The sequence below is a fragment of the Amblyraja radiata genome, chromosome 6 (genome assembly GCF_010909765.2).
Source record: "Amblyraja radiata isolate CabotCenter1 chromosome 6, sAmbRad1.1.pri, whole genome shotgun sequence".
In the NCBI taxonomy this organism is placed as follows: Eukaryota; Metazoa; Chordata; class Chondrichthyes; order Rajiformes; family Rajidae; genus Amblyraja; species Amblyraja radiata.
This window is the reverse complement of record NC_045961.1, coordinates 25043651-25068830: the sequence shown is the minus strand read 5'-3', so window position 1 is coordinate 25068830 and position 25180 is coordinate 25043651. Positions and strand designations below refer to the sequence as shown.

General features: G+C 43.9%; 2 protein-coding genes across 2 annotated transcripts in view; both read left to right on the top strand.

Moving 5' to 3' along the window:
* Positions 1 to 23311, top strand: LOC116974156. Its single transcript, XM_033022335.1, has 5 exons — positions 1 to 114; positions 7505 to 7543; positions 9254 to 9411; positions 9770 to 9881; positions 21824 to 23311. The coding sequence occupies exons 2-5, from the start codon at positions 7522 to 7524 to the stop codon at positions 22234 to 22236; spliced, it is 705 nt and encodes a 234-aa protein (XP_032878226.1). The 5' UTR covers positions 1 to 114; positions 7505 to 7521; the 3' UTR covers positions 22237 to 23311.
* LOC116974155 (protein-lysine methyltransferase METTL21C-like) overlaps positions 22304 to 25180 on the top strand; it is a 28726-nt gene continuing 25849 nt past the window's right edge. Inside the window, exon 1 of the mRNA XM_033022333.1 lies at positions 22304 to 22396. Coding sequence (XP_032878224.1) covers positions 22320 to 22396 — 77 coding nt within the window. The 5' untranslated portion in view covers positions 22304 to 22319. The remainder of the gene's footprint in view (positions 22397 to 25180) is intronic.

Here is a 25180-nt window from a genome sequence, read left to right as displayed (position 1 = left end):
TGCCAGCAAATATTGTGCTTTTTAATCAAACTCTGAAGCTTCAGATATTTTTAAGTTATGTGAGGAAGACACGAGGAGGACATCTGTGCTGCAGGAAAAGAGCTTGTGGTTTAGGTATGTTAGTAGCATGTGTAGAACAACAAAAGTATTGGGTTAGCGTGCAATGTGCGGCTGAGTGCTATAAATAGGGTAAGAGTTGTACGTTGAACTGCGCAGGAAAATTAACTATCGAACATTTAATCATGAGTAAGATGCTTATATGAAAAAGGCAAAATTCATACATGCGATTTCAATATTTTAAAATGCTAACAGGAAAATGATTAAAGCTTGCTAATAAACGCTCAGAGGAGCAGTTGCTTCTTTCTGTGTAGTTGTCAGACAGTCCTTCAGTGACTTGTATCAGCGAGGTGTGAGGTGATAAGTTCAATACTCATTCTGTGGACTCTGTCACAGGTAGGGCAGAAATTGGAGGCGGGTGGCTCATTCGGGAGGTTTCGGGTTCTTGAGTGAAATTATTATTTGAACTTGGGCTGCCAACACAGTGACGGATTTCTTTTCCTGAGGCTCAAGTAGGCCCCAGCCGATGTGATTTCCCAGGTTCTGGCCCCTGATTGTCCGATGTTACACTTTGGGGTTGATTGTGAGCCCAGCCTGCCCTAAAGCCTGTAGCACACCCGAGGCAGAGCAGGTGTTCCTCCCAATGGATGACTATGTAATCCGGGTAGGTGGCAGTGTAACGGCGGGGGGGATAATGTCCATCATGTGCTGAAAGGTGGTGGGGGCACCATGGAGGCCAAAGGGAAGGACCGTGTCCTGCCATAAGGTGTAGGGAATTGACAAAAACTGTTTTCTGTTTACCAGAGGGGGACAGAGGGACTTGCCAAAATGCTTTTGTTAAGTCTAATTTGGAAATATACCATGACTTACCCAATCTCTCTGAGCTCATCCACTCAGGGCATGGGCTAGCTGTCCTGAGTGGATGAGACATTGGTGAGGCGTTGGTTATCATTTGCAGAACCTGAATGTGCCATCAGGCTTGGGGACCACTGCGATTGGGCTGGACCTGGGCTGTGCGATTCCTCTATTGTGCCAAATAACCTAATCTGCTCAATCTCCTCCTCAATGGTGCGACCACACACCACTGTGACTCTAGGGCCACTGATACACAACTACTCCAGGGCTGGTGTATATCTCATGGATTATGACAGAGGTCCACCAGGGAGCCACCGAGAAAGCATCCTTAAACTGATCCACGAGTTCAACTGCCTGTTTCCGCTGGTGGGGATAGAGCTGGTCTCCAGTGATGATGGGTTTCTCTGGCCTGGACATCTTCAGATGTCTCAGCCCATGTTGTGACAAGGGAGGGGGTTCTGTACAATTTGTTTTTAATTACTTTTTTTTAACATGATAGACCTGCTCTCTTTTCCTCCTCCCGCACTACTGTATATTTTGGTTCACTGGCCCAACCTGCTTTGTGATTGCGCAAGGGACCTGTCAGGTAGCCAGAAACTTACACTTGGCAGTTGGGATCAGCATCAAGACTTGGTCACTGGGCTGGACTGGTGGGTTGTAGCTCCTCTGTTGGTTTCACTGGGCTTCCTCCATGTGTTTTCTTGCGTTGGGCTTATTTTGCCAGTATGTTCTCCTCATTTGTTGTACATTCTCAATCAGCGAGTGGTGTAGGCGCTTATATCTCCTATGCCTCTTGTGCAATGTCAAGGAGTCTCCCGGACTGTGGCCACATAGAATCTCAAACGAGGGAAATCTGGTGTAAGACTCGGGAACCTCCCTAACAGCAAAGAGAACATACCCATCCTCAGTCCTTATGGAGCATTGCTTCAGTGTTTGGTGAATGGCTCCATTAGGCCGTCTGTCTGTCGATGGTAAACTAAGGGATGTAGCTGGTGAACACGGAGGAGCTCACACATGACACCCGGGGGCCAAAGAAGATGTCCTGGTCAGTGAGCAGGTCCTTTGGGAGGCCGACTCTGGAAAATAGGAGAACCATCTCCTAAACAAAGGCTTTACTTATGGCCTTCCGCAGGGAGACAGCCTCCAGGTATCTGGTCACATAGTCAAGGATAAATATATTGATGACCCCAGGCAAACTTGGGATACTGCCCAATTTAGTCTATTCCAATACGCTCGAAGGGCACTTCGATGGTGGGCAGGGGTACTACGAGGTGGAGGGTTGGGTGCCATCTGCTGCAGTCTGGGCATCAGCAGCAAAAGTTCCAGACCTCAGTATTGAGGGATGGCCAGTGGAATTGGCCCATTAACTGTTCCATCTTCTGGGCTCCCAGATGCAGTTCCATTACACTGTTTATTTTGGAGTGTGATACTACCAATAATTCAACTGACCCCCCCCCCCCCCCCCCCCCCCCCCCCCCCTCTCCACTGCATAACATAATATAGGAGGCCAGGTTTTACCATGAACTAGCTGTCCGGGATTCACCCACCTCTAAGACCAGAACTGGAATCCAACCATTCTTTAACTTCTTGCTTCTGCTTTGCCATAAATGACGCTTCCTTCCTCACTTGCTTACAATAATCAAAAAGAGGGTTAGGTTTGGGGGTGACACACCTTTGGTGTCGTTCTCTTGCTCATTCTTCACCAGGTTCAATGAAAGAGCGTTCACGTCGCGCCCCTGTTTCCACCAACCTTTCCACCACCACGCACAAGTAGCACAAGAAGAGACAAGGCAGACAGCATTGTATACAGATGCTGAGAAGTGTGTGTTGAACAACTTCTAATCTTGTGTGTGGACTCGATAAGAAGAAGACCAGGTACACAGGGTGCTGATGAGTCTCTTTGTGTCTTCTCTAAGATTGTGGGGTTCAGGCCACCCGTGTCTGGCAAACCGATCCTCAGCACATGGATAAAAGGCCTTCAGCCCTACCTGTACATGTTGACCAAGTTGTCTACCTGAGCTAGTCCCATTTGCCTATACTTGTCCCTCTCTTCTTATCCCCTGAAGGGAACTAGCTCAACCAGCCTAAATCTATCTATCTATCTATATATATTTAAAACTCTGTGTGTGTCTGGCTGTGCGGCTGTGTGTGTTTTTGACTTGTGGCTGCCAGCCTTTGATTCGTTGCTACGCCAACACCCGACCCAGAAATGCCGAGTTTTTTTCCATTTCTGTAGAGATTTCACTTTTCATTCCAAGTATCCACTCCTCATTAAATTTCGTCGTCTTTATGTACACATTTTTAATCAAATCCTTCTCCCCCCCCCACTCACTCATTTTGTCGCCTCCTGCTCGCCAGCGACCATAACGGCTGCTGGCGCCCGCATCTCGCCTCAAAGACGCCATTTTGAAACAGCCGCACTGCTGATTCCTGAGCCGCTTGTGTTGGAGGACCACGTCTCCCGTGGGGGCTACGGGTAGGGAACGGCTACGTTGGGGGAGCAGACCCAACGGGTCTGCACTTGGTCTAGTGTCTTTTAAACGTTGTAATTGTACCCGCCTGTACTGCTTCCTCGAGCAGCTCATTACAGACCACATAATTAACAACATTCATTTTGTGAAAAGGTTACATCTCAGGCCCCATTTCTCCTTTCACCTTAAACCTATGCCCTCTAGTCTTACTTCATTTTTGCACTTTGTAATTTAACATATCTCTAAGGCCACCCCTTAGGCATCTACATTCCAAGAGTAAAGTCCCACCCTATACAATGTCTCCTCATAGTTTAAGCCTTCCCATCCCAATAACATCCTTGTGCATCTTTTCTGCACCCTTTCCAGCTTAATAGAAACATAGAAAATAGGTGCAGGAGTAGGCCATTCAGCCCTTCGAGCCAGCACCGCCATTCAATATGATCATGGCTGATCATCGAGAATCAGTACCCCGTTCCTGCTTTTTTCTCATACCCCTTGATTCCATTAGCCCTAAGAGCTATATACAATTCTCTCTTGAATACATACAGTGAATTGCCGTCCACTGCCTTCAATGGCAGAGAATTCCTCAGATTTTTTATTTATTTAATTTTGTAGACAATAGGTGCAGGAGTAGGCCATTCGGCACTTCGAGACAGCGCCGCCATTGAATGTGATCATGGCTGATCATCCACAATCAGTACCCCGTTCCTGCCTTCTCCCCATATCCCCTGGATCTGCTATCTTTAAGAGCCCTATCTAGCTCTCTCTTGAAAGTATCCAGAGAACCGGCCTCCACCACCCTCCGAGGCAGAGAATTTTCTCAGACTCACAACTCTCTGTGTGAAAAAGTGTTTCCTCATCTCCGTTCTAAATGGCTTATCCCTTATTCTTAAATTGTAGCCCCTGGTTCTGGACTCCCCCAACATCGGGAACATGTTTCCTGCCTCTAGCATGTCCAAATCCTTAATAATCTTATATGTTTCAATCAGGCACGTGCCGTGAGTAATTACTCAAGGTAGGCAGTCAGCCGGCTTTTAAAAAAAATCTTAAACCGCACATGCGCAGATTGTTCTCTCCGTAAAAAATATAAATAAGTAACAATTAAATTTTCCCAAGGCTTCTAAATCTCCTTCATCTTTTAATTACTGAATGGGTGGAGGACAGAGGATGAAGGCAGGTGGAGAGATGGTGGGAAAAACTGGAGCACACTGGGACGTTGAATCAGTTGTCATCATATTGAATGACAAAACTAATTCAAGGGTCTAATTGGAGGGAGAGTTCCTTTCACAGTATGTGGAGAGTCTGTGCCAGGGGTTAAACATGCGGGGAGGGCAGGAGTGTTGAGAAGGAGGGGATCGGAGATCATGTCAGACTCACTCACCGCTGCCGCAGCGCTCCAGGCACGGACAGCAGAATGGCCGCCACTTCCACGGAAGGAAGCAGCTCGGGTGACTGCGAGCGGCCACCGGGACCCGATAGCAGAACCGGCTGCCACTTCAACGACTTCTGCCGGCCTGCTCACCTCTGGCAGTGCTCTCCGTCTGAACACCTCTCACCTGCCGCTAGCCGGCTTCGCTCATATGTAACCCACTTACGACGCTCCGGGCACGGTGCCACCGCATTGTGGCTGGGGAATGAATTAGCTCGGGTGGCTGCGAGTGGCCGCCGGGGACCAGAAACCCCTTCACTCATATCAGCCGCTTCGCACAAATCCTTAAATTCCGACAGCCGAGTAACTTCAATTGGTCCCTTGAGTGCGCTGTTGGAATTTAAGGATTTGCGGGAAGCGGCTGATATGAGCGAAGCCGGCGAGCGGCAGGAGAGAGGTTTTCAGACGGAGAGCACTGCCAGAGGTGAGCGGGGACCGGCAGAAGGGGCTGTCCGGTCCTGGCGGCCACTGGCAGCCACCCAAGCTAATTCACTCCCCGGCCACAATGCAGTGGCTCCGTGCCCGGAGCGTCGCAAGTGGGTTACTGGCCCGATCCCCTCCTTCACAACGCTCCTGCCCTCCCCGCAACTTTACCCCGGGCCAGACTCCCCAAACACTGTGAAAAGAGCTCTCGCCACCCACCTCGGGAAATACAGTATTTAAAAACATAAAGCACCAAGAAATGTACTTACCACGTTATTGGTACATGAACTCCATTCTTCACTCTGTTTCCTAAGATACTCTTGAAATAATGGCAATCCATATTTGAAAAACCCGCCAAGAAATTCAGCAAAGGCAGAATTTCAGCTGCCTTCAGCTCCACTTGAAATTGACGGCTTCCAGCAGCGCTGACGGCACGTGGGCTGCACAGACCTTCCCGTGTTACAAGTGCTGCTGATGAAAGGCACGGAGAATTATGCCTACCTAAGAGATCGATCTCTTAGATAGGCATAATTCTCCCATGCCTTTACTATTTATATTTAATAATTGCCATTTCATAATTTAAATCAGGGTAGGCAGTGCCTACCTTGCCTACCCTGACGGCACGTGCCTGGTTTCAATAAGATTCCCTCTCATCCTTCTAAATTCCAGAGTATACAAGCCCAGCCGCTCCATTCTCTCAGCATATGACAGTCCTGCCATCCTGGGAATTAACATTGTGAACCTACGCTGCACTCCCTCAATAACAAGAATGTCCTTCCTCAAATTTGGAGACCAAAACTGCACACAGTACTCCAGGTGTGGTCTCACTAGGGCCCTGTACAACTGCAGAAGGACCTCTTTGCTTCTATACTTAACTCCTCTTGTTATGAAGGCCAACATGCCATTCGCTTTATTTCACTGCCTGCTGTACCTGCATGCTTACTTTCATTGACTGATGAACAAGGACCCGTTGTACTTCCCCTTTTCCCAACTTGACACCATTTAGATAATAATCTGCCTTTATGTTTTTGCTACCAAAGTGGATAACCTCACATTTATCCCCATTAAACTGCATCTGCCATGCATCTGCCCACTCAGATTCACAACTCTTTGGGTGAAAAAGTTTTTCCTCATCTCAGTCCTAAATGGCCTACCCCTTATTCTAAAACTGATCCCTGGTTCTGGACTCCCCCAACATCGGGAACATTTTTCTTGCACCTATCCTGTCCAATCCCTTAAGAATTTTATGTTTCTTTAAGATACCCTCTCATCCTTCTAAATTCCAGTGAATACAAACCCAGTCAATCCATTCTTTCATCATATGGCAGTCCCGGGAATTAACCTGGTGAACCTACGCTGCACTCTCTCAATAGCAAGAATGTCCTTCCTCAAATTAGGAGACCAAAACTGCACACAATACTCCAGGTGTGGTCTCACCAAGGCCCTGTACAACTGCAGTAGGACCTCCTTGCTCCTATATTCAACTCCTCTCATTATGAAGAACAACATGTCATTTGCTTTCTTCACTGCCTGCTGTATCTGCATGCTTACTTTCAGTGACTGATGTACAAGGACACCCAGGTCTCGTTGCACCTCCCCTTTTCCTAATTTGACACCATTCAGTTAATAGACACAAAATGCTGGAGTAACTCCGCGGGATAGGCAGCATCTCTGTAGAGAAGGAATGGGTGACGTTTCGGGTCGAGACCCTTCTTAAGACTGACCATAACCATTCAGATAATAATCTGCCTTGTTCTTGCCACCAATGTAATAGAAATGATATCATTCTCAAAGCTGGGTGTCTAGAAGCGTCAACAATACTCCAAATGTGGTTTCACTTACGACTTGTATGCCCGATTCAAAAAATAACAAAGGGAATTAGCATCCTCTGGGTAGGGAGATGAGATGAGATGTCAATTGGCAGGCCAGGTTTTGCTTCGGGCTGACAGATCATGGCATGCCTTGTTAGTGAGAAGTGTTTAACAGATATCACGTTACTAAAGTACTGAATTTAATCTTCTATAGTGAGCTTGATAGCGAGTTATTGCTTTCGATGAAGTATGAGAGCCTGTCTTTGGGAGGGTCAGGCAAATCAACAATAAATGGGAATTCTCAATTTCTGGAATTGTTTTTGCTTGGACAATGGGCTTATGTCTTAAAAAAAATTAAACGTTGAAAATTTATGTTGTATTTATACTGTATGTATTTGATAGTATATGACAATTTTAACTAGGTGTTCAAATTTTCTCTTTTTTTAATATATACATAGATTTAGAAATTCTGGCCATGAACAATACAGACAAAGAAGGTATGAATGTGGGTCTTAAAGTGAAAAGTAGTAATTTAAGGTTTCCAGTACTTACTGTATGTTAACCAATGACAATATTTTAATTGAACGTACTATTACAGAATAGTCCGAGTTATAAATGGAATGGGTCATTCATTCAAGCATAATGGTCTAACATTTGGAGTGTTTCACTAATGACCATCATGGATGGTTGAATGTTTGCCTTTTATCACTAATAGGTTGTCCATTGATATTTAAATGTTACCTACTGCTTCAGTTCTGTATGCTATTCTTTTATGTTCTATATTGTTTGGCTTGATGTTGAAAGCAAAGCAGGCCGGTGTTACAAATAATAAGCATTTAATAGCTGAAAGATCTTAGATATCATTTTATTGGCGATAGGAGTCAGACCATGGTTGGGGAAGGAGAATGTTTTGTGTTGGGAAATTTCTATGAAGAAGGGTCCTGATCTGAAATGTCACTTATCCATGATCTCCAGGGATGCTGCCTGACCTGCTGAGTTACTCCAGTATTTTGTTTCTCTCAATGGAGGGGTGAGTTGTTTTCAGATTGGTGGCGTTTGACCAATGGCGTGTCTTAAGGAATGATGCTGGGTTCACAGTTATTTGTAATCTATAATAATAATTTGGATTTAGCTGGTTAGGTTTACAGATGACACCAAAATTGATGGCGTGATGGACAGTGAAGAAGGCTTTCTAAGATTACAACAGGATCTAGATCAATTGGAAGAGTGGGCCAAGGAATGCCAGATGGAATTTAATTTGGACAAATGCTCGGTATTGCATTTTGGTAAATTAACCCACGGCAAGAATTACACAGTCAATGGCAGGGCCTTGGAGGGTGTTGTAGCACAGACCTGGGGCACAAGTACATAGTTCCCTGCAAGTTGCGACTCAGGTAGATAGGGTGGTGAAGAAGGCATTTGGTATACTTGCCTTCATCAGTCAGACATTGAGTACAAGAGTTGGGATGTCATGTTACAATGGTTCAAGATGTTGGTGAGACCACACTTGGAGTATCGTGTGCAGTTTTGGTTGCCGAGCAATTGTAGGGATGCCATTAAGCTAGAAAGGGTGCAGAAAGAATTCACAAGAATGTAACTGCGATGGGAGGGCTTGAGTTCTAAAGAGAGGTTGTATAGGGTGGGACTTTTTCTCTGGAGCATAGGAGGTGGGGGATGACCTTATAGAAGCATGTAAAATCATGAGCGCCATGGGTAGGTGAATTGTCACAGTCCTTTTGCAGGGTATAGGTTCAAGGTGAGGTCAGAACAACTTAAAGGGGACCTGTGGGAAAACCTTTCCATATGGAGTATGGTGGGTATGTGGATCGAGCTGCCAGAGAAAGTGGTAGAATCTGGTACAATTACGTTTACAAGACATTTGAACAGATATGTTAATGTTAATGGTTTAGAGAGATATGCGGCAAATGCAGACATACAGTATGAGACTACCTCAGGTAGGCAACTTGGACGAGTTTGGTGGAAGGGCCTGTTTATGTGCTGTATAATTCAATGACTATTGAAAGATATGCAAAGTTATACAACATAAATTATCATAAATTTGAAAGTGTTTTTTAAAATTGTATCAGATTTTTTCGCAATTGTTTAAAACCCCTAATGTCTGTTTGTGTGATAGGTGGATAAATTGCTACAAATCCAGAGACCCTTTTAATCTATTACCAAGTTTTAAATGTTTTAATTTTCTTCAGCAAAGCTTGAAGATGAAGATATATCATCAGAAATCATGAGAAGACGATTTGTGCCAAATGTTTTCAAAAGCACATCGTGGGAGATCTTTCATTTTGCTGGATGTGAAATCAAAATCACAGAGACCATCGACTGCTATGGTGCATATGTGTGGCCTTCAGTAAGCATATTTATCAGTTCTAAAACCAATACGGCTTTAAATTGTTTGCTGATATTCATGCGAGATATGTGACCCAAATATCCTCGACCCAAAACGTCACCCGTTCCTTCTCTCCAGAGATGCCGCCAGTCCCGATGGGTTACTCCAGCATTTTGTGTCTATCTTCCATGTGATAATTTCTGCCTGGTACTTTAGTCCATTTTAAGCTTCTATCTACAGTCTGCAAAATACATTTCAGAATAACCATTTTTTCACCAATTTCTGGACCTTTGGTAACATTAATATAATTAGGAATCTTAGAAAAAGTTATAAAACAGAGCCAAATAAGTTAACTTACTTTGTTTGCTGAATCACACAGGCCATGGTGTTGTGCTATTATCTGGAACACAGCCCAAAGGAGATCATTGATAAAAATGTAATTGAAATAGGATCAGGAACAGGACTGGTGTCAATTGTTGCTTCTGTACTCGGTAAGTAAAGTCCATTTCTATTTTAAAAATAAAATTATTAAAATGGAGAATCATTTTGGGAATGGAATCTAAAATTATTGCACAGGGTAATAATTTTATACGTTAGGTCGGAACATTTGGGCAAAATAAAAGAGCAAGCTTAACATAATCTATTTTACCATTCTCTCACGAGATGAGTGAAGTTAGAGAATTGGATTAAATGCCCATTTCTAATATGCCTGAGATAACAATCACTGGCTCCCTGGAAGTAATGCAATCCCCCCCCACAAATTTCAGGCAGGGTCTTTGTATGCATACTGTTTGGATGAGAACTAGGATTGCCAGCTTTCTCACTCCCAAATAAGGGACAAACGGTCAAAATAAGGGACAAATTCCCGACGGCAATTGGTTGACCGACTCGGTCGTGGCTGGGTGAATGGTGAGTTGGCCCGGGTGATGGACTGCATACAAAGCCCAACCGGCAGGCCAGCTGAGGAGTTTTGGCCCAGGTGCCGGGGGCGCGCAACGTCACGCACAAAGTCCGGCACCCCATCCAACTCATGAACCGATGATCGACCATGAGAAGCAGGGGCGGTGGTGTCGGCGGTAAGCGAAGGTCCGAAGGTCGGACAGCTGGCCAGGCTGCCAATCGACGGGGCCACGGGCGAGGCGCTACTGCTGCACTCCATGGGCTGCATTATGTCGGGACGAGTGAGGCGGGGCCGGACGCGGCTCTCCAACCCAACAGTCCCCTCGACCCGAGTAGTAGCAGTGAAATACAGGACAAGGGCGGTCCCGTATGGGACAAACCAATTTAGCCCAATTATCGGGATGTCCTGGCTATAACGGGACAGTTGGCTTATTGTGGACCAATATTGTTCCCCATTATTAATGAAGGAATCAGAGTCAAATTCAGAATCAGAATTGTGTGAAATTTGAAGAAAGGATTGGAGATGGTGTTCCCATGGTATTGTTGCTATTGCCCTCCTCGCTGGTGGAGACTGTGGGATATGTTGCTAATGTTGTTTAATGAGTTATTGCAGAGATGCTGTTCTCAGTGAAGGGGATTTTGAATACATAGATTCTGGTGACATTTGGGAGAACCACGATGGTGAAAGATTTCCTGTGACCGTGAAGTAGTGTATAATGTAGAGAGTGGGCTGCAAGTTAAAGTTTGTGGAATTAAACTGGGGTTTCATGGAATGAGAGACAAAGGAATACAAATGACGTGAGAGATGAATGATACAAATAAAAGGTAGTTTTCAAGGGTTCCATGTTCAGATTGTTACTAATGCAAATGAGAAAATAATTTTCTGCAGGAAATTTCTGAAGCTTATAAAGAACGTCAAAAAGCACCTCAAACAAAAATGTTCTGTGAATAGGGGTCACAGAATTAATGCAAACTAATAGAACTACTTTTCTGGCAAACTCTAGATTTCTGTAACAACTGTGTGGTATAAGTCCAGCTTGGTTGTATTTAGTTGGGAATACAGAACCCTGTGGGGGGAATTAACAAATATGCAACTAAGGGCCTGTCCCACTTACGTGTCCTTGGCACACAAATTACGCGACCTCATGGTCGCGTTGAGGCGTATGGGCATCGTATGCCCGCGTGGGGCCGGTCCCACTTAGATGCGCGGAGGGGTATGTAGTTGTGCGCGACATAGGCTCCGGGTATGGGCTCCGAAATATTTGTAGTGAACGAAATCTTCGCGCGCCAACGGCCTGTCGCGGAACTGACGGCCAAAGTGGGACAGGCCCAAGACCCTGGCGCGACGCAACGTCTCACCTTCAACAGCAGCAGAAGCAGGCAAACGATCGCCGAACTCGGCCTAGGGCTCACGGCCGTTGTGGTCAGGATTCGCCCCCACTTCTACTCCCTGAGCGGGGCCAAGAAAAATGACGATAGACACAAAATGCAGGAGTAACTCAGCGGGACCGGCAGCATCTCTGGAGAGAAGCAATGGGTGACGTTTTGGGTCAATACCCTTCTTTTCAGACTGAAGAAGAGTCTCAACACGAAACGTCACCCATTGCTTCTCTCCAGAGATGCTGCCGGTCCCACTGAGTTACTCCAGCTTTGTGTCCATCTTCAAATGACGTCACGCGCTCCAGACGGCTGTGCGTACGCATGTAATCGCGCCCGACCTTCACAGGACCATCGCGGCTCAACGCATGCACGAGGTCGCGTAATTTGCGTGCCAAGGACACGTAAGTGGGACAGGCCCTTAATGGATAGATTCAGTGGCATTAGTACACAGCAGGAAATCACATGCATTGTTTCATAGCTTTTGTTTGTTAAAATTGAAGCCTATAGTATAAAGAGAATATCTACCATTTCCATGAAGGTAGAGGTGATTAAGGGTCTTGCTGAATTTGATGATGGGTAAAATAATCCAATTCAAAATGTACAAATGCAGCGAACAGGGTGAATTTCAAACCCAGCCAAGTGCCTCTGCATCATACAGGTATCTATGCTATAATATGTGTTTCTATAACATGAATTGGATACTACACGAGTGATCAATTAGGGGATATTATTTGCGTTGCGTGGATTGAATTGGTGAAAAATGTGATTCTAATAAGGAACTAGAGAACCACTTGAAAGTTACTTGGGAAACTGCCAAGCAGAAAATGATCTGTCTTGGATCTAAACAGTGTAGTGGAAATAAGACCTCTTTAAATATAATCTCCCCTCAGTCATCATACACCACTTAGAACACAGCCGCTACTTTAACCACGGGTGGCCACTATACACATATAGTGGTGTATGATTACTGTGGGCAGACAATTGCTGTCTGCTTCTATTGACACTAGTGCAATGATACTACATTAAACAACGTAACATGCAGCCTTTGATATTTTAGCTTGCAGCAATAAAATTAAATTTACTGTTATTGAGAAGACATTTATTTTTTTTAAATACTGTGGGAAAAATAACTTGGTTATTGAAAGTCTGAAACTCTCAAGCCCCAAACCCCGTTCCCTTATTGACAGAATTGCCGTAACAACATGATTTTCAATAACACACGATTTGTTAAGAATCCAACTATCATGTTAGAACATAGAGCAGTACAGCACAAGAGCAGGCCCTTTGGCCCACAATGTCTGTGCTGAACATGATGCCAAGACCGTCACTTATATACCTGCACATAACCCATTTCCCTCCACTCCCTGCATATCCATATGCCTATCCAAAAGTATTTTAAATGCCACTAATGCATCTACTTCAACAACCACCCCCGATAGCACATTCTAGGCACTCACCACCCTCTGTGCCAACAAATCACCTTTAAACTTAGCACCTCTCACTTAAATCTAAGCAAGTGGTTCTTAACCTGGGGGTTGTGACCCCCTATGGGGGTCGTTTGGGGCTTTGCCGGGGGTCATTAAGGGGACACAAATAATATATCAAACTGTTGAGCCCATGTTTAGGAACCTAACAAAGGTACATACCACATACAGTATTTTGTTTGCATATGCGCGTACTGGTGCCAAAAAGGTTAAGAACCACTGATCTAAGCCCTCTAGTATTTGATTTCTCCATTTTGGGAAAAATAATCTGACTATCGATCCTAACTATGCCCATCATCATTTTTATCTATAAGATGTGTAAGAAAGAACTGCAGATGCTGGTTTAAATCGAAGGTAAACACAAAATGCTGAAGTAACTCAACGGGACAGGCAGCATCTCTGGAGAGAAAGATTGGGTGACGTTTCGGGTCGAGACCCTTCTTCAGACTGATGTCAGGGGAGTGGGCGGGACAAAAATAGAAATGTAGTCGGTGACAGTAAGACTGGTGGGAGAACTGGGAAGGGGGAGGGCCTGCAGCTAGAGAGGATCCAAAGACCTTCTTCAAGGCTCCCACAATCTCCGCTCTTGCCTCGCTCTATAAACCTGGACTCCTCCCATCAGGTCCTGGGGATTTATCCACCTTAATATTCTTCAAGAATCCCAATACTACTACTTCTTAATTTCAAACTTCCTTTGCATATTAGTATTCTCCACACTGATCTCACTGTCTTCCCTATCCTTCTCCTTAGAGTTTAATACCTCACCTACATCCAAACTCCAAGCACAAATTCCGTCCTTTATCCTTGAGTGATCCTACCTTCTCTTCTCCCTGGTTGCACTCTTATTTTTAATATAGGTATAAAAAGCTTTGGGATTTTATTTATCTCTCACCAAAGCCATATTGTGGCTCCTTTTGATAATTCCAATCGCCTGCATGAGTTCTTGCCTCCTTTCTTTATATTCCTCAAAGGTTCTATCTGATTCCAACCTCTTAAACCTTGAACATGCATCCTTTTTCTTTTTGGCCAAATTTGAAATCTCTTTCATGGAGTCATAGAGTTATTCAGTGTGGAAACAGGCCCTTCAGCCCAACTTGTCCCAGCTACACTAATCCCACCTGCCTGTGCTTGGTCCATATCCCTCCAAACCTGTCCTATCCATGTACCTGTCTAACTGTTTCTTAAATGTTGGGATAGTCCCAGCCTCAACTACCCCCTCTGGCAGCTTGTTCCACCACCACCATACACTACCACCCTTGGTGTGAAAAAGTTACCCCTCAGATTCCAATTAAATCTTTTCCCTTTCAACTTGAACCTTTGTCCTCTGGTCCTCAATTCCCCTACTCTGGGCAAGAGATTCTGTGCATCTACCTGATTTATTCCTCATGATTTTATACACCATTTAGGATCACTCCTCATCCTCCTGCTCTCCAAGGAATAGAGACCCAGCCTCCTCAACCTCTCCCTATAGCTCAGACTCTAGTTCCTGCAACATCCTCGTAAATCTTCTCTGAACCCTTTCAAGCTTGGTAATATATTTTCTATAACATGGTGCCCAGAACTGAACACAATATTCTTAATGCGGTCTCACCAACGTCTTATAAAACTGCAATATGACCTCCCAACTTTTATACTCAATACTCTGACTGATAAAGGCCAATGTGCCAAAAGCCTTTTTGACCACCTGTGACTCGGCCTTCAAGGAAACATGCACATGCTCTCCTAGATCCCTCTACTCTATAACATTCCCCAGAGGCCTATCATTCACTGTGTAGGTCATGCCCTTGTTAGAGGTCCCAAAATGCAACACCTCACAATTTCTCTGAATTCCATCAACCATTCCTCCGCCCACCTGGCCAATTGATCAAGATTCTGCTGCAATCTTTCACAACCATTTTCACTATCTCCAAAACCAGCCACTTTTGTATCATCAGCAAACTTGCTAATCTTGCCCTGTTGTTCTCATCCAAATCATTGATGTAGATGACAAACAATAACGGGCCCAGCACTGAACCCTGAGGCACACCACTAGTCACAGGCCTCTAGCCCGAGAAGCAACCTTCCACTATCACCCTCTGCTTCCTTCCACGATGCCAATTTGCTATCCATTCAGCTATCTCTCCTTGGATCCCATGCGATCTAATCTTCCAGAGCAGCCTACCATGCGGAACCTTGTCGAAAGCCTTACTGAAATCCATGTACACAACATCTACAGCTCTGCCCTCATCGACCTTTTTGGTCAAGTCTTCAAAAAAATCTCAGATTTGTGTAACACGACCTCCCACGACAAAACCATGCTAACTATCCCTAATCGGCCCTTGCCCATCCAAATGCCTGTATAACCTATCCCTCAGAATACTCTCCAGTAACTTTCCAACTACAGATGTTAAGCTCACCAGCCTATATTCCCAGCATTTTCCCTACAGCCCTTCTTGAAAAGAGGCACAACATTTGCCACCCTCCAGTCTTCTGGCACTTCTCATCAAGCCAAGTCAAGTTTATTCATCACATACACATACGAGATGTGCAGTGAAATGAAAAGTGGCAATGCTCGTGGACTTTGTGCAAAAAAACAAACAACCAAACAAACAAACAAAATAAACAAATTGGTTCATGTAATCATCTATTTAAGGACGACTCATAAATTTCAAACAGGGCTCTCATAATTTCCTCTCCAGTTTCCTGCAATGTCCTCGGATATATCTGATCAGGCCCTGGAGATTTGTCTACCTTCATACACAATAGTACCTTCAGTACGTCTTTGACGGTAACACTGATTACACTCAAGGCACTTCCATTGACTGCCCCAAGATCCTCCGTCCTACTGTCTTTCTCCTCGGTAAATACAGAGGAGAAATACTCATTGATGACCTTGCCCATCTCCTGTAGCTCCACACAGAGTTGACCGCTTTTATTCCTGAGAGGTCTCACTCTATCTCTAGTTACTCTTTTCCCCCTTATGTATTTATAAAATCTTTTGGGATTGTCCTTAATGCCACCCGGCAGAGCTATCTCCTGGCCCCTTTTTGCCATTCTGATTTCCTTTTTCAGTTTACTCAGTTCCCTAAACTACTCCAGGGATGCACTTGATCCAAGCTGCCTATACCTGTCCCATGCATCTTTCGTGTTTTTGACCAATACCTCAATTTTCCTTGTCAGCCAAGCTTCCTTACGATTGCCTGCTTTGCCCTCACTCTAACAGGGACGTACACATCCTGAGCTTTTGTCAGCACATTCTAAAAACATCCCACTTGGCCGATGTTCCTTTCCCCTCAAATAACCTGTTCCAGCCAACTTGAGCGAGACCTTCTCTCATACCCTCAAAGTTAGCCTTACCCCAGTTGAGCATTTTAACACATGGACCCTCTCCGGCCCTATCCATAAATACCTTAAACCTAATCGAACTGTGGTCACTGGTCCCAAAAGGCTCCTCCACAAACTCTTCATTAACTTACCCTTCCCAATTTCCCAATACTGGATCCAGCGTTGCCCCCTCACCTGTGGGGGCCTCCACATACTGCTTGAGAAAACTCTCCTGAACACTTATGAGGAATTGCAACCCATCTAAACCCTTCACACTATGATTTTCCCAGTCAATATTGGGAAAGTTAAAATCCCCTACTACAACAACCTTATTTGATCTGCAGCTGTCTGCAATTTCCTGGCATATTTGTTCTTCAAATTCCCGTTGACTATTTGAGGGTCTGTAGTTCACCCCCAACGGTGATCATCCCTTTTCTTGGTCCTCAGCTCCACCCATAAAGCCTCACTAGAGGAACCGTCCTTAATGTCACCTCTGACCACTGCCGTGACATCCTCCTTAATCAACAATGCAACCCCCCCCCCCTTCTCTTTTTTCCTCACCCCTCTTTCTCCTGAAGCTCCTGTACCCCGGAACATTGAGCTGCCAGTCCTGCCCCTCCCTTGACCAAGTTTCAGTCATGGCTACAACGTCCCAGTCACTCGTACCTATCCATGCCCTGAGCTCAGCTGCCTTACCCGTCAGGCCCCTTGCATTAAAATACGTGCAGTTTAAACCAACCCTCCTTCCTCTCTCTCCACCTTTCACATGCCTATTTTGTCCACCAACCTTTCCCACACCACCCTCCATACTAACTCCTAATCTCTCACCAGCCCCTGTCCTGTATGAGACCCCACCCTGCTGCCAATCTAGTTTAAACCCTCCCGTGTAGCATTAGCAAACCTGCCCGCCAGGATGTTGGTTCCCCTCTTTGGTCATGCAAAGTTCATACCGTATCTGAGTATCGATCAACTGGCCTTTAAACAACTCCCACATGTCAGATGTGGTCTTACCCAATAACAATTGCTCCCAGTGAACCCTTCCGAACTCCTGCCTAATAACATTGTAGTTTATCTTTCTATATTTTAGCATCTTCATGCAAGGTCCGGCCTTCTCCCAATTCAAAACAATCTTGAATCTTATAGAAGATAGACACAGTGCTGGAGTAACTCAGCAGGTCAGACCATATCTCTGGAAAAAAAAGATGGATGACGTTTTGGGTCAGGACCCTTCTTCAGTCCCCACCCAAAACGTTACCCATCTTTGTTCTTCAAAGATGCAGCCTGACCTGCTGGGTTACTGCAGCACTTTGTGTCTATGTGGGCGGCACACTGGAGCAGCGGTAGCTACAGTGTTTGTAGCTTCGGAGACCCGGGTTCGATCCCGACTATGGGTGCTGTCTGTACAGAGTTTGTGCATTCTTCTTGTTATCTATGTGGGTTTTCTCCGAGATCTTTGGATTCCTCCCACAATCCAAAGACGTACGGACACGAAGGTAATTTGGCTTTGTAAATGTAAATATTGTCCCTAGTGTGTGTAGGATAGTGTTAATATGCGGGGATTGCTGGTCGGCGTGGACCCAGTGGGCCGAAGGGCCTGTTTCTGTGCTGCATCTCTAAACTAAACTATCTTTGGTATAAACCAGCATTTGCAGTTCTTTGTTTCTACATTAAAACGTAGAATTAGGATTACTATCCCCAAAATGATCTTCCACTGAAACACCAGTCACCTGGCCACGCTCATTCCCTACCCAAGGTCCAGTATGTTCCCTTCTGGGGTTGGACTATCCACACACTTCTGCAGCTGATGTTTTAAGAAAACCTTCTTGGATACACCTCACAGATTCTAAGCCCTGTCTAAGCCTTTGGGACTGAGCAAGTCTCAGTTAATATTGGGAAAGTTAAAAATCACCCACTAGGACAACCTTGTTGCTTTGGCAACTTACAGTAATCTGTCTCTCCATCTGTCTGTTCCTCTATCCCCCACTTGCTATTGGGGAGCTTGTAGTACAATCCCATTAGAGTGCCGGCATCTTTCTTATTTCCAAGCTCCACCCGTACCGCCTTGGTGGACAAACCCGTCAGTATGTCTGCTCTCAGTGCCTCCGTGACCATTTCTCTGATTACTCGTCCAACTCTTTTACCTCCCTCACGATTACATCTGGAACGTTGAAACCCCGGAACATTGAGTTGCCAGTCGTGTCTCTCCTGCAACCACAGTTACATAGAAACATAGAAACATAGAAAGTAGGTGCGAGAGTAGACCACCAGGTCCGTCGAGCCCGCACCGCCATTCGCTCATGGCTGAACACTAAACAGACACACTTACCCACAAACAGTAGACACAAGACACAGAACACAAGACACTACCCTCCCCTTTATACCGCTATCACCCCTCTCCACCCCAAGAACCTCGTGATCTCCTGGGGGAGGCAAAAAACCGGATAAAAACCCAGGTCCAATTCGGGGAAAAAATCCGGGAAATTCCTCTCCGACCCCAATCCAGGCGATCGACACTTGTCCAGGAGATCACTCAGGTCTTACTATACTAACCATACCTAGGTCCATATCCCTGCCCTCTCCCCGTAGCCCCTTATCCCCTTGGCAGCTAAAAAACCATCTATTTTAGTCTTAAATATATTTAACGTTTCTGCTTCCACTGCTCCCTGGGGCAGTGAATTCCATAAATTAACCACCCTCTGGGTGAAGAAGTTCTTCCTCATCTCAGTTTTAAAAGAGCCCCCCCTTATTCTGCAACTATGTCCCCTAGTTCTAGTTTCCCCGATCATTGGGAACATCCTCGGTGCATCCACCCGATCAAGGCCCCTCACGATCTTATATGTTTCAATGAGATCGCCCCTCATTCTTCTAAACTCCAAAGAGTAGAGTTCCAGCCTACCCAACCTTTCCTCATATGTCAATCCCCTCATTGCAGGAATTAATCTTGTAAACCTTCGCTGCACTGCCTCCAGGGCTAGTACATCCTTTCTCAAGTATGGACCCCAGAACTGTACACAGTATTCCAAATGTGGTCTCACTAATACTGTGTACAGCTGCAGCAAGACCTCCGTGTTTTTATACTCAATCCCCCTAGCAATAAAGGCCAAAACTCCATTGGCCTTCCTGATTGCTTGCTGCACCTGCATACTAACTTTTAGTGATTCATGTACTAATACCCCTAGATCCCTTTGCGTTGCATTACAACGCAGCTCCTCCTCATTTAGAAAATAACTTGCCCTATCATTTTTTTTCCCAAAGTGAATGACTTCACATTTATTAGTATTAAATTTCATCTGCCAAGTTGTTGCCCACTCACCTAGCTTATCTATATCCTTTTGCAGACTCTTCCTATCCTCCTCATCCCCTACTTTTCCTCCCATTTTTGTATCGTCCGCAAATTTTGATATATTACACTTGGTTCCCTCCTCCAAATCATTTATATAAATTGTGAACAACTGGGGTCCCAGCACCGACCCTTGCGGAACCCCGCTAGTTACCGGTTGCCATCCCGAGTATGAACCATTTATCCCCACTCTCTGCTTCCTATTTGTTAGCCAATCCTCTACCCATGCTAATATATTACCCCCAATCCCATAATTTTTTATTTTTAGCAATAGTCTCTTATGTGGCACCTTGTCAAAAGCCTTTTGGAAGTCCAAGTATACCACATCCACCGGTTCCCCTTTATCCACCCGGGTTGTTACTTCCTCAAAGAATTCGAGCAGATTCGTTAAACAGGACTTCCCCTTCACAAAACCATGCTGGTTCTGTCCGATGAAGTCATGTTTATCCAAGTGCCCCGTTAGTGTTTCTTTAATAATTGTCTCTAACATTTTACCCACCACCGATGTTAGACTAACCGGTCTATAGTTACCCGCCTTCTGTTTACTTCCTTTTTTAAATATAGGTGTTACATTGGCCATTTTCCAATCCACTGGGACCGTTCCTGCCTCCAGGGAGTTTTGGAAAATTATCACCAATGCATCCACAATCCCCACCGCTATCTCCCTCAAGACCCTTGGATGTAATCCATCAGGCCCAGGGGATTTATCCTCCTTCAGTCTCATTAATTTCCCTAATACCACCTCCTTGGTGATCTTAATAGTATTTAGCTCCTCCATTCCTACCGCCCCCTGTTTATCCAGCGTTGGAATATTTTTTGTGTCTTCTATGGTGAAGACTGATACAAAATACTCGTTTAATGCCTTTGCCATTTCCATGTTCCCCACCAACAACTCTCCAGTCTCACCCTCCAATGGACCAACGTTCACCTTAGCCACCCTTTTTCTTTTTATATAGCTATAAAAACTCTTACTATTAGTTTTTATGTTATTCGCTAAATTCCTTTCATAGTCTATTTTCCCCGTCTTAATTAATCTCTTAGTTATTTTTTGCTGACCTTTAAATGCTTCCCAATCCTCTACCCTCCCACTATCTCTGGCTACCTTATATGCCCTTGCCTTCAGCCGAATACTATCCTTTATAGTTTTACTGAGCCATGGCTGACTGTTCTTACCCTTACCCCTTTTTTTCTTCATAGGAATAAATTTTTCTTGAAGGTTATACAGTAGACCCTTAAACGTACACCACTGCTCATGTACCGTCTTATTCTTGAGTCTGCTATCCCAGTCAACTTTGATCAGTTCCACAATTAATAATAATAAATAATAATACATTTTATTTGCTGGCGCCTTTCTGGACACCCAAGGACACCTTACAGGACATAAAATCACAATACATTTATCAATATTAAAATCAAGTTGATTAAAAACAAAAAAAACAAAAAATACACAAAACATTTTAAGTAATTAAAATCAGGGTGAACATGGTGGAAGTTATGTCGGGTATGTTAATCTAAACAGGTGTGTTTTGAGTTGTGATTTGAATTGATCGATAGTGTCCAGGTGACGGATGGGAGGTGGGAGAGTGTTCCAGAGACGTGGGGCAGAGCAGCTGAAGGCTCTGGCACCCATGGTGCTGAGTCTAAATGTGGGGACAGTTAAAATTACCACAACATAGTCCCAAGCATTGATCCAGGCTCTAAGTTCATCTGCTTTCCCACGATAGTCTTTGCATTGAAAGAACCACACTTTAGCCCATCAGCGTCACCATATTCCTTTACCTCTCCCTACCTGACACTCACTGGCCCTGACCTCTACCATCCCATCGCTCCTTCCAATTTCTAACCGTCTACTCTGGTTCCTAGCCCCTGCCTCCCTAGTTTAAACACTCTCGAGTAGCACAAGTAGAACATTACAACATAACTTACCTGCATAAATAACGAACATAATAAATTGTGCTTAATTGATCTTTTAATTTTATTGTTGATTTACCATTTGCTTACTTGTGAAATGTCCTAACTTTTGCAGGCTCCAAAGTAACAGCAACAGATCTACCACATTTACTGAACAACTTGCAATATAATATATCTCAAAATACAAAAATGAGGAGCAAATATCTGCCGCAAGTCAGAGAACTTCAATGGGGAATAGATTTGGACAAAACTTTCCCCAGAGGTACTTGTCATTATAATTATATATTGGCAGCTGATGTTGTATACAGTCACCCATACCTGAATGAACTTTTAATGACTTTTGATCATTTATGTCAGGATGATACTGTTATTTTATGGGCAATGAAGTTTAGGCTCGAAAAGGAAAATGCCTTTGTGGAAAGATTTCAGCACATATTTGATACAGAAGTTATATATGATCTGCCAAGTTTACAGATAAAATTGTATAAAGCAACACGAAAAAATATAGGGATTGGAAAGGAAACATGAGAGCTAACTGCTCATACCTCAAAGCAATAGTTCTCCTTATGGTAAAAAGTTAAATTTAACTCCCCTGAAACCAAACTTACAAAATGATACGTGATTTGCTTCCAGCAAACTTTGTACCGTTAGTACAGCCAAGAGTTTCTCAGCCAAGAAGGCTTCTTGGGTAAGTGTAGTTATAAGCAAACATGTGTAAAGGTCTAATATTTTTTTTTAATTGTTTGCAGTTAAGATTTGTGGCATTAAGAGATTAGCTTGGGAACAAATGCTGTTAGTTGATATGTCTCTTGCATGGCTCACAATTGCAAAGCGCCTGTATTTATGATATTGGACTGGAAAAACATTCACTTCTCAGCGATTGAGCATTCCGGAATGGCAAGCAGGCAAACGACTGTTCCACAACATGATAGACTTTGCTCCTGTTTCTGCAATAGATAACGGTTAACCTACTGTAAATATTTATCTTGAAACTAACAGCTCTGCACTCTACATTTATTGTTTGATGTTTTCTAAATTATATAGCTCTTTTGAAAGTGATCATTGGCAAAATGAAATAAAAATAAAAATTCAGATTATTTTGTGTATTTTAATGGCAAATAAGCCTTTTGCAATGTGTTAACACCTAATTAATTTAGCTATAAATGAATGTTTAAATAATATATTAGATTGGCAAAAATAGCTTTGCAATTAATCATTCACATATAACTGCCATGTGGAACCTGAATGAAGCAATGGACAGTAGAAGTTTTAAGCAGCTGCCACTGGAGAGAATATTCCTCTATAGGAAGATGACACCAGAAAATATGCTGATATGTAGCAAAGAAATTCAACGATAAAATTAATATTTGTGATATGCAATTGCTATTTATTGTAATATAAATGTGTATGTCATGTAATTTTCAAAAGTATTTATTTAATAACTACTGAACATTAAACAATCTCTGTTAATATTTATCATCATAGCATTTATTTTTGCTGGACTTTATTGGTAATAATGGTGGGGTTTTTTTGTAAAGAGTTTATTTTACTTAACCTTTTTGTGGTCCAAAAAGGATTATTAACAATAAATGATTTGAAATGGTCTGACGAATGCATGAATCCTTTGAACTGAACTCTGTAACAGCTATCTAAATATCATGGCTGTCGGAGCAGGTCAGAAGCTGGGTAATGCTGGCCCAAAGGCAGACTACACAGTCTCTCCACAGTCTACAAGACACAGGTCAGGGGTGTGATGAAGTATTCACTAAGTGCCCTTCTGAGGGTAATTCCAGTAACTCTCAATGACCTCGACACCATGGAGGCCAAAGCTATTCATATGATTGGAATCCCATCTACCCTAAAAATTCATACCCTTTTCCTCCAGCACAAAGAAGCTTCACAGTGTACAATCTGCAAAAAGGTTGGCAATGACCCACCTGACTCTGCCAACAGCAACACCTACAAGAAGTACAGGGCCACATGTGAACACAACCACCTGGAGGTTTCACTCCAAGCCAGACAACATCCTAATTTGGAAGTATATCACCAGCCCTTCATCTTTGTTGGATATAAATTCTGGAACTCCCACCGTATCTGCACTGTGGGAATATTGTCACCAAAAGGACTGCAGCAGTTCGAAAAGGCAGCTCGTTACCACCCCCTCAAGGGCAATTAGCAATGCCAGCAATACCAAGATCCCCAAAATAAATGAATACATTTTAGTTATGGGCAGCAAAATGATGCAGCAGTGAATGCAGCAGTGAATGCAGGTTCTCCCTGTGTCCATGTGGATTTCTCACATGTGCCGTGTTTCTGTCCACATCCCAAAGGCATGCTGGTTTGTTAATTGGCTACTGTATCCCTTAGTGCCCTCAGTGTTTGTAAGAGTGAAAGAAATCAAAGACGAGTTCGAGTAAGTTACAGGGTTGCAAGAAAATATGGGAATGGATAATGGGATTGATGGGATTGCCCTGCAGGGCGCTGATGGAGATATACGATGGATCAAATGCCCTCCTTGTGGTTAGTAAACAACTTCTACTCATCTACACTTTCAACTCATGAGGTCCTTCAGAAGCTTAAACATTTCAAATTGCTATCCTTATGCATCTAGAGCAACAGTGATTTCTCACTGATTTGCTTTGTAAATCTTAATGCTAATCTTGCAAACCACTCCAATAAACTATCCTCTTTGATGTGAATGAACAGAGTAATGTGGTTCAGATGTCGTTTCACTGACCAAGGCCCCCTTGTAGTTTCAGATCTGCCTTTGTACCTTTTGACATACATCCACTATACGTTTATCAATTGTTTTATAACCTTGGAATATATGGGTAATTGTGAAGATTCTAGAGTATTTAACTGTCACATGTACCAAAAACAGAATACCAAAGTTCTTGCTTACAGCAGAATAACAGGCCTGTAAACACAATACTCATTCAGAACATATAATTAACAAAATAAATTCAATAAAGTAAAAACCCCAATATTAGTGCAAAAAAGCCCAAAGTCCTTAGTGCACCCAAGGCAGTTTGTAGTTCCTAGTTTAGTTTGTGTTTGTAGTGTTCAACAACCTGATGGTTGTGGGAAGAAGCTGTTCTTGAACCTGGATGTCACAGATTTCAGGTTCCTGTATATTCTTCCTGATGGCAGGAGTGAAATGAGAGCGTGGCCAGAGTGTGTAGGTCCTTGATGATGCTGACTGCTTTTATAGATCCCTTTGACGGTGAGGAGGTCAGTACCCATGATGGACCAGGCAGTCTTCACCACTTTCTGTAATCTCCTTCATTCCTGGGTATTCAAGCTCCTGAACCAAGCTGTGATGCAACAAGCCAATGTGCTCCCTGCTGCACACCTATACATGTTCATGGGATTATTAAATGAAATACCGGATCTCCCCAATCTTCTAAGGAAGTAGAGGTATTGAAAAGCTTTCTTTATGATTGCATCAACATGCTGGGCCCAGGACAGATCT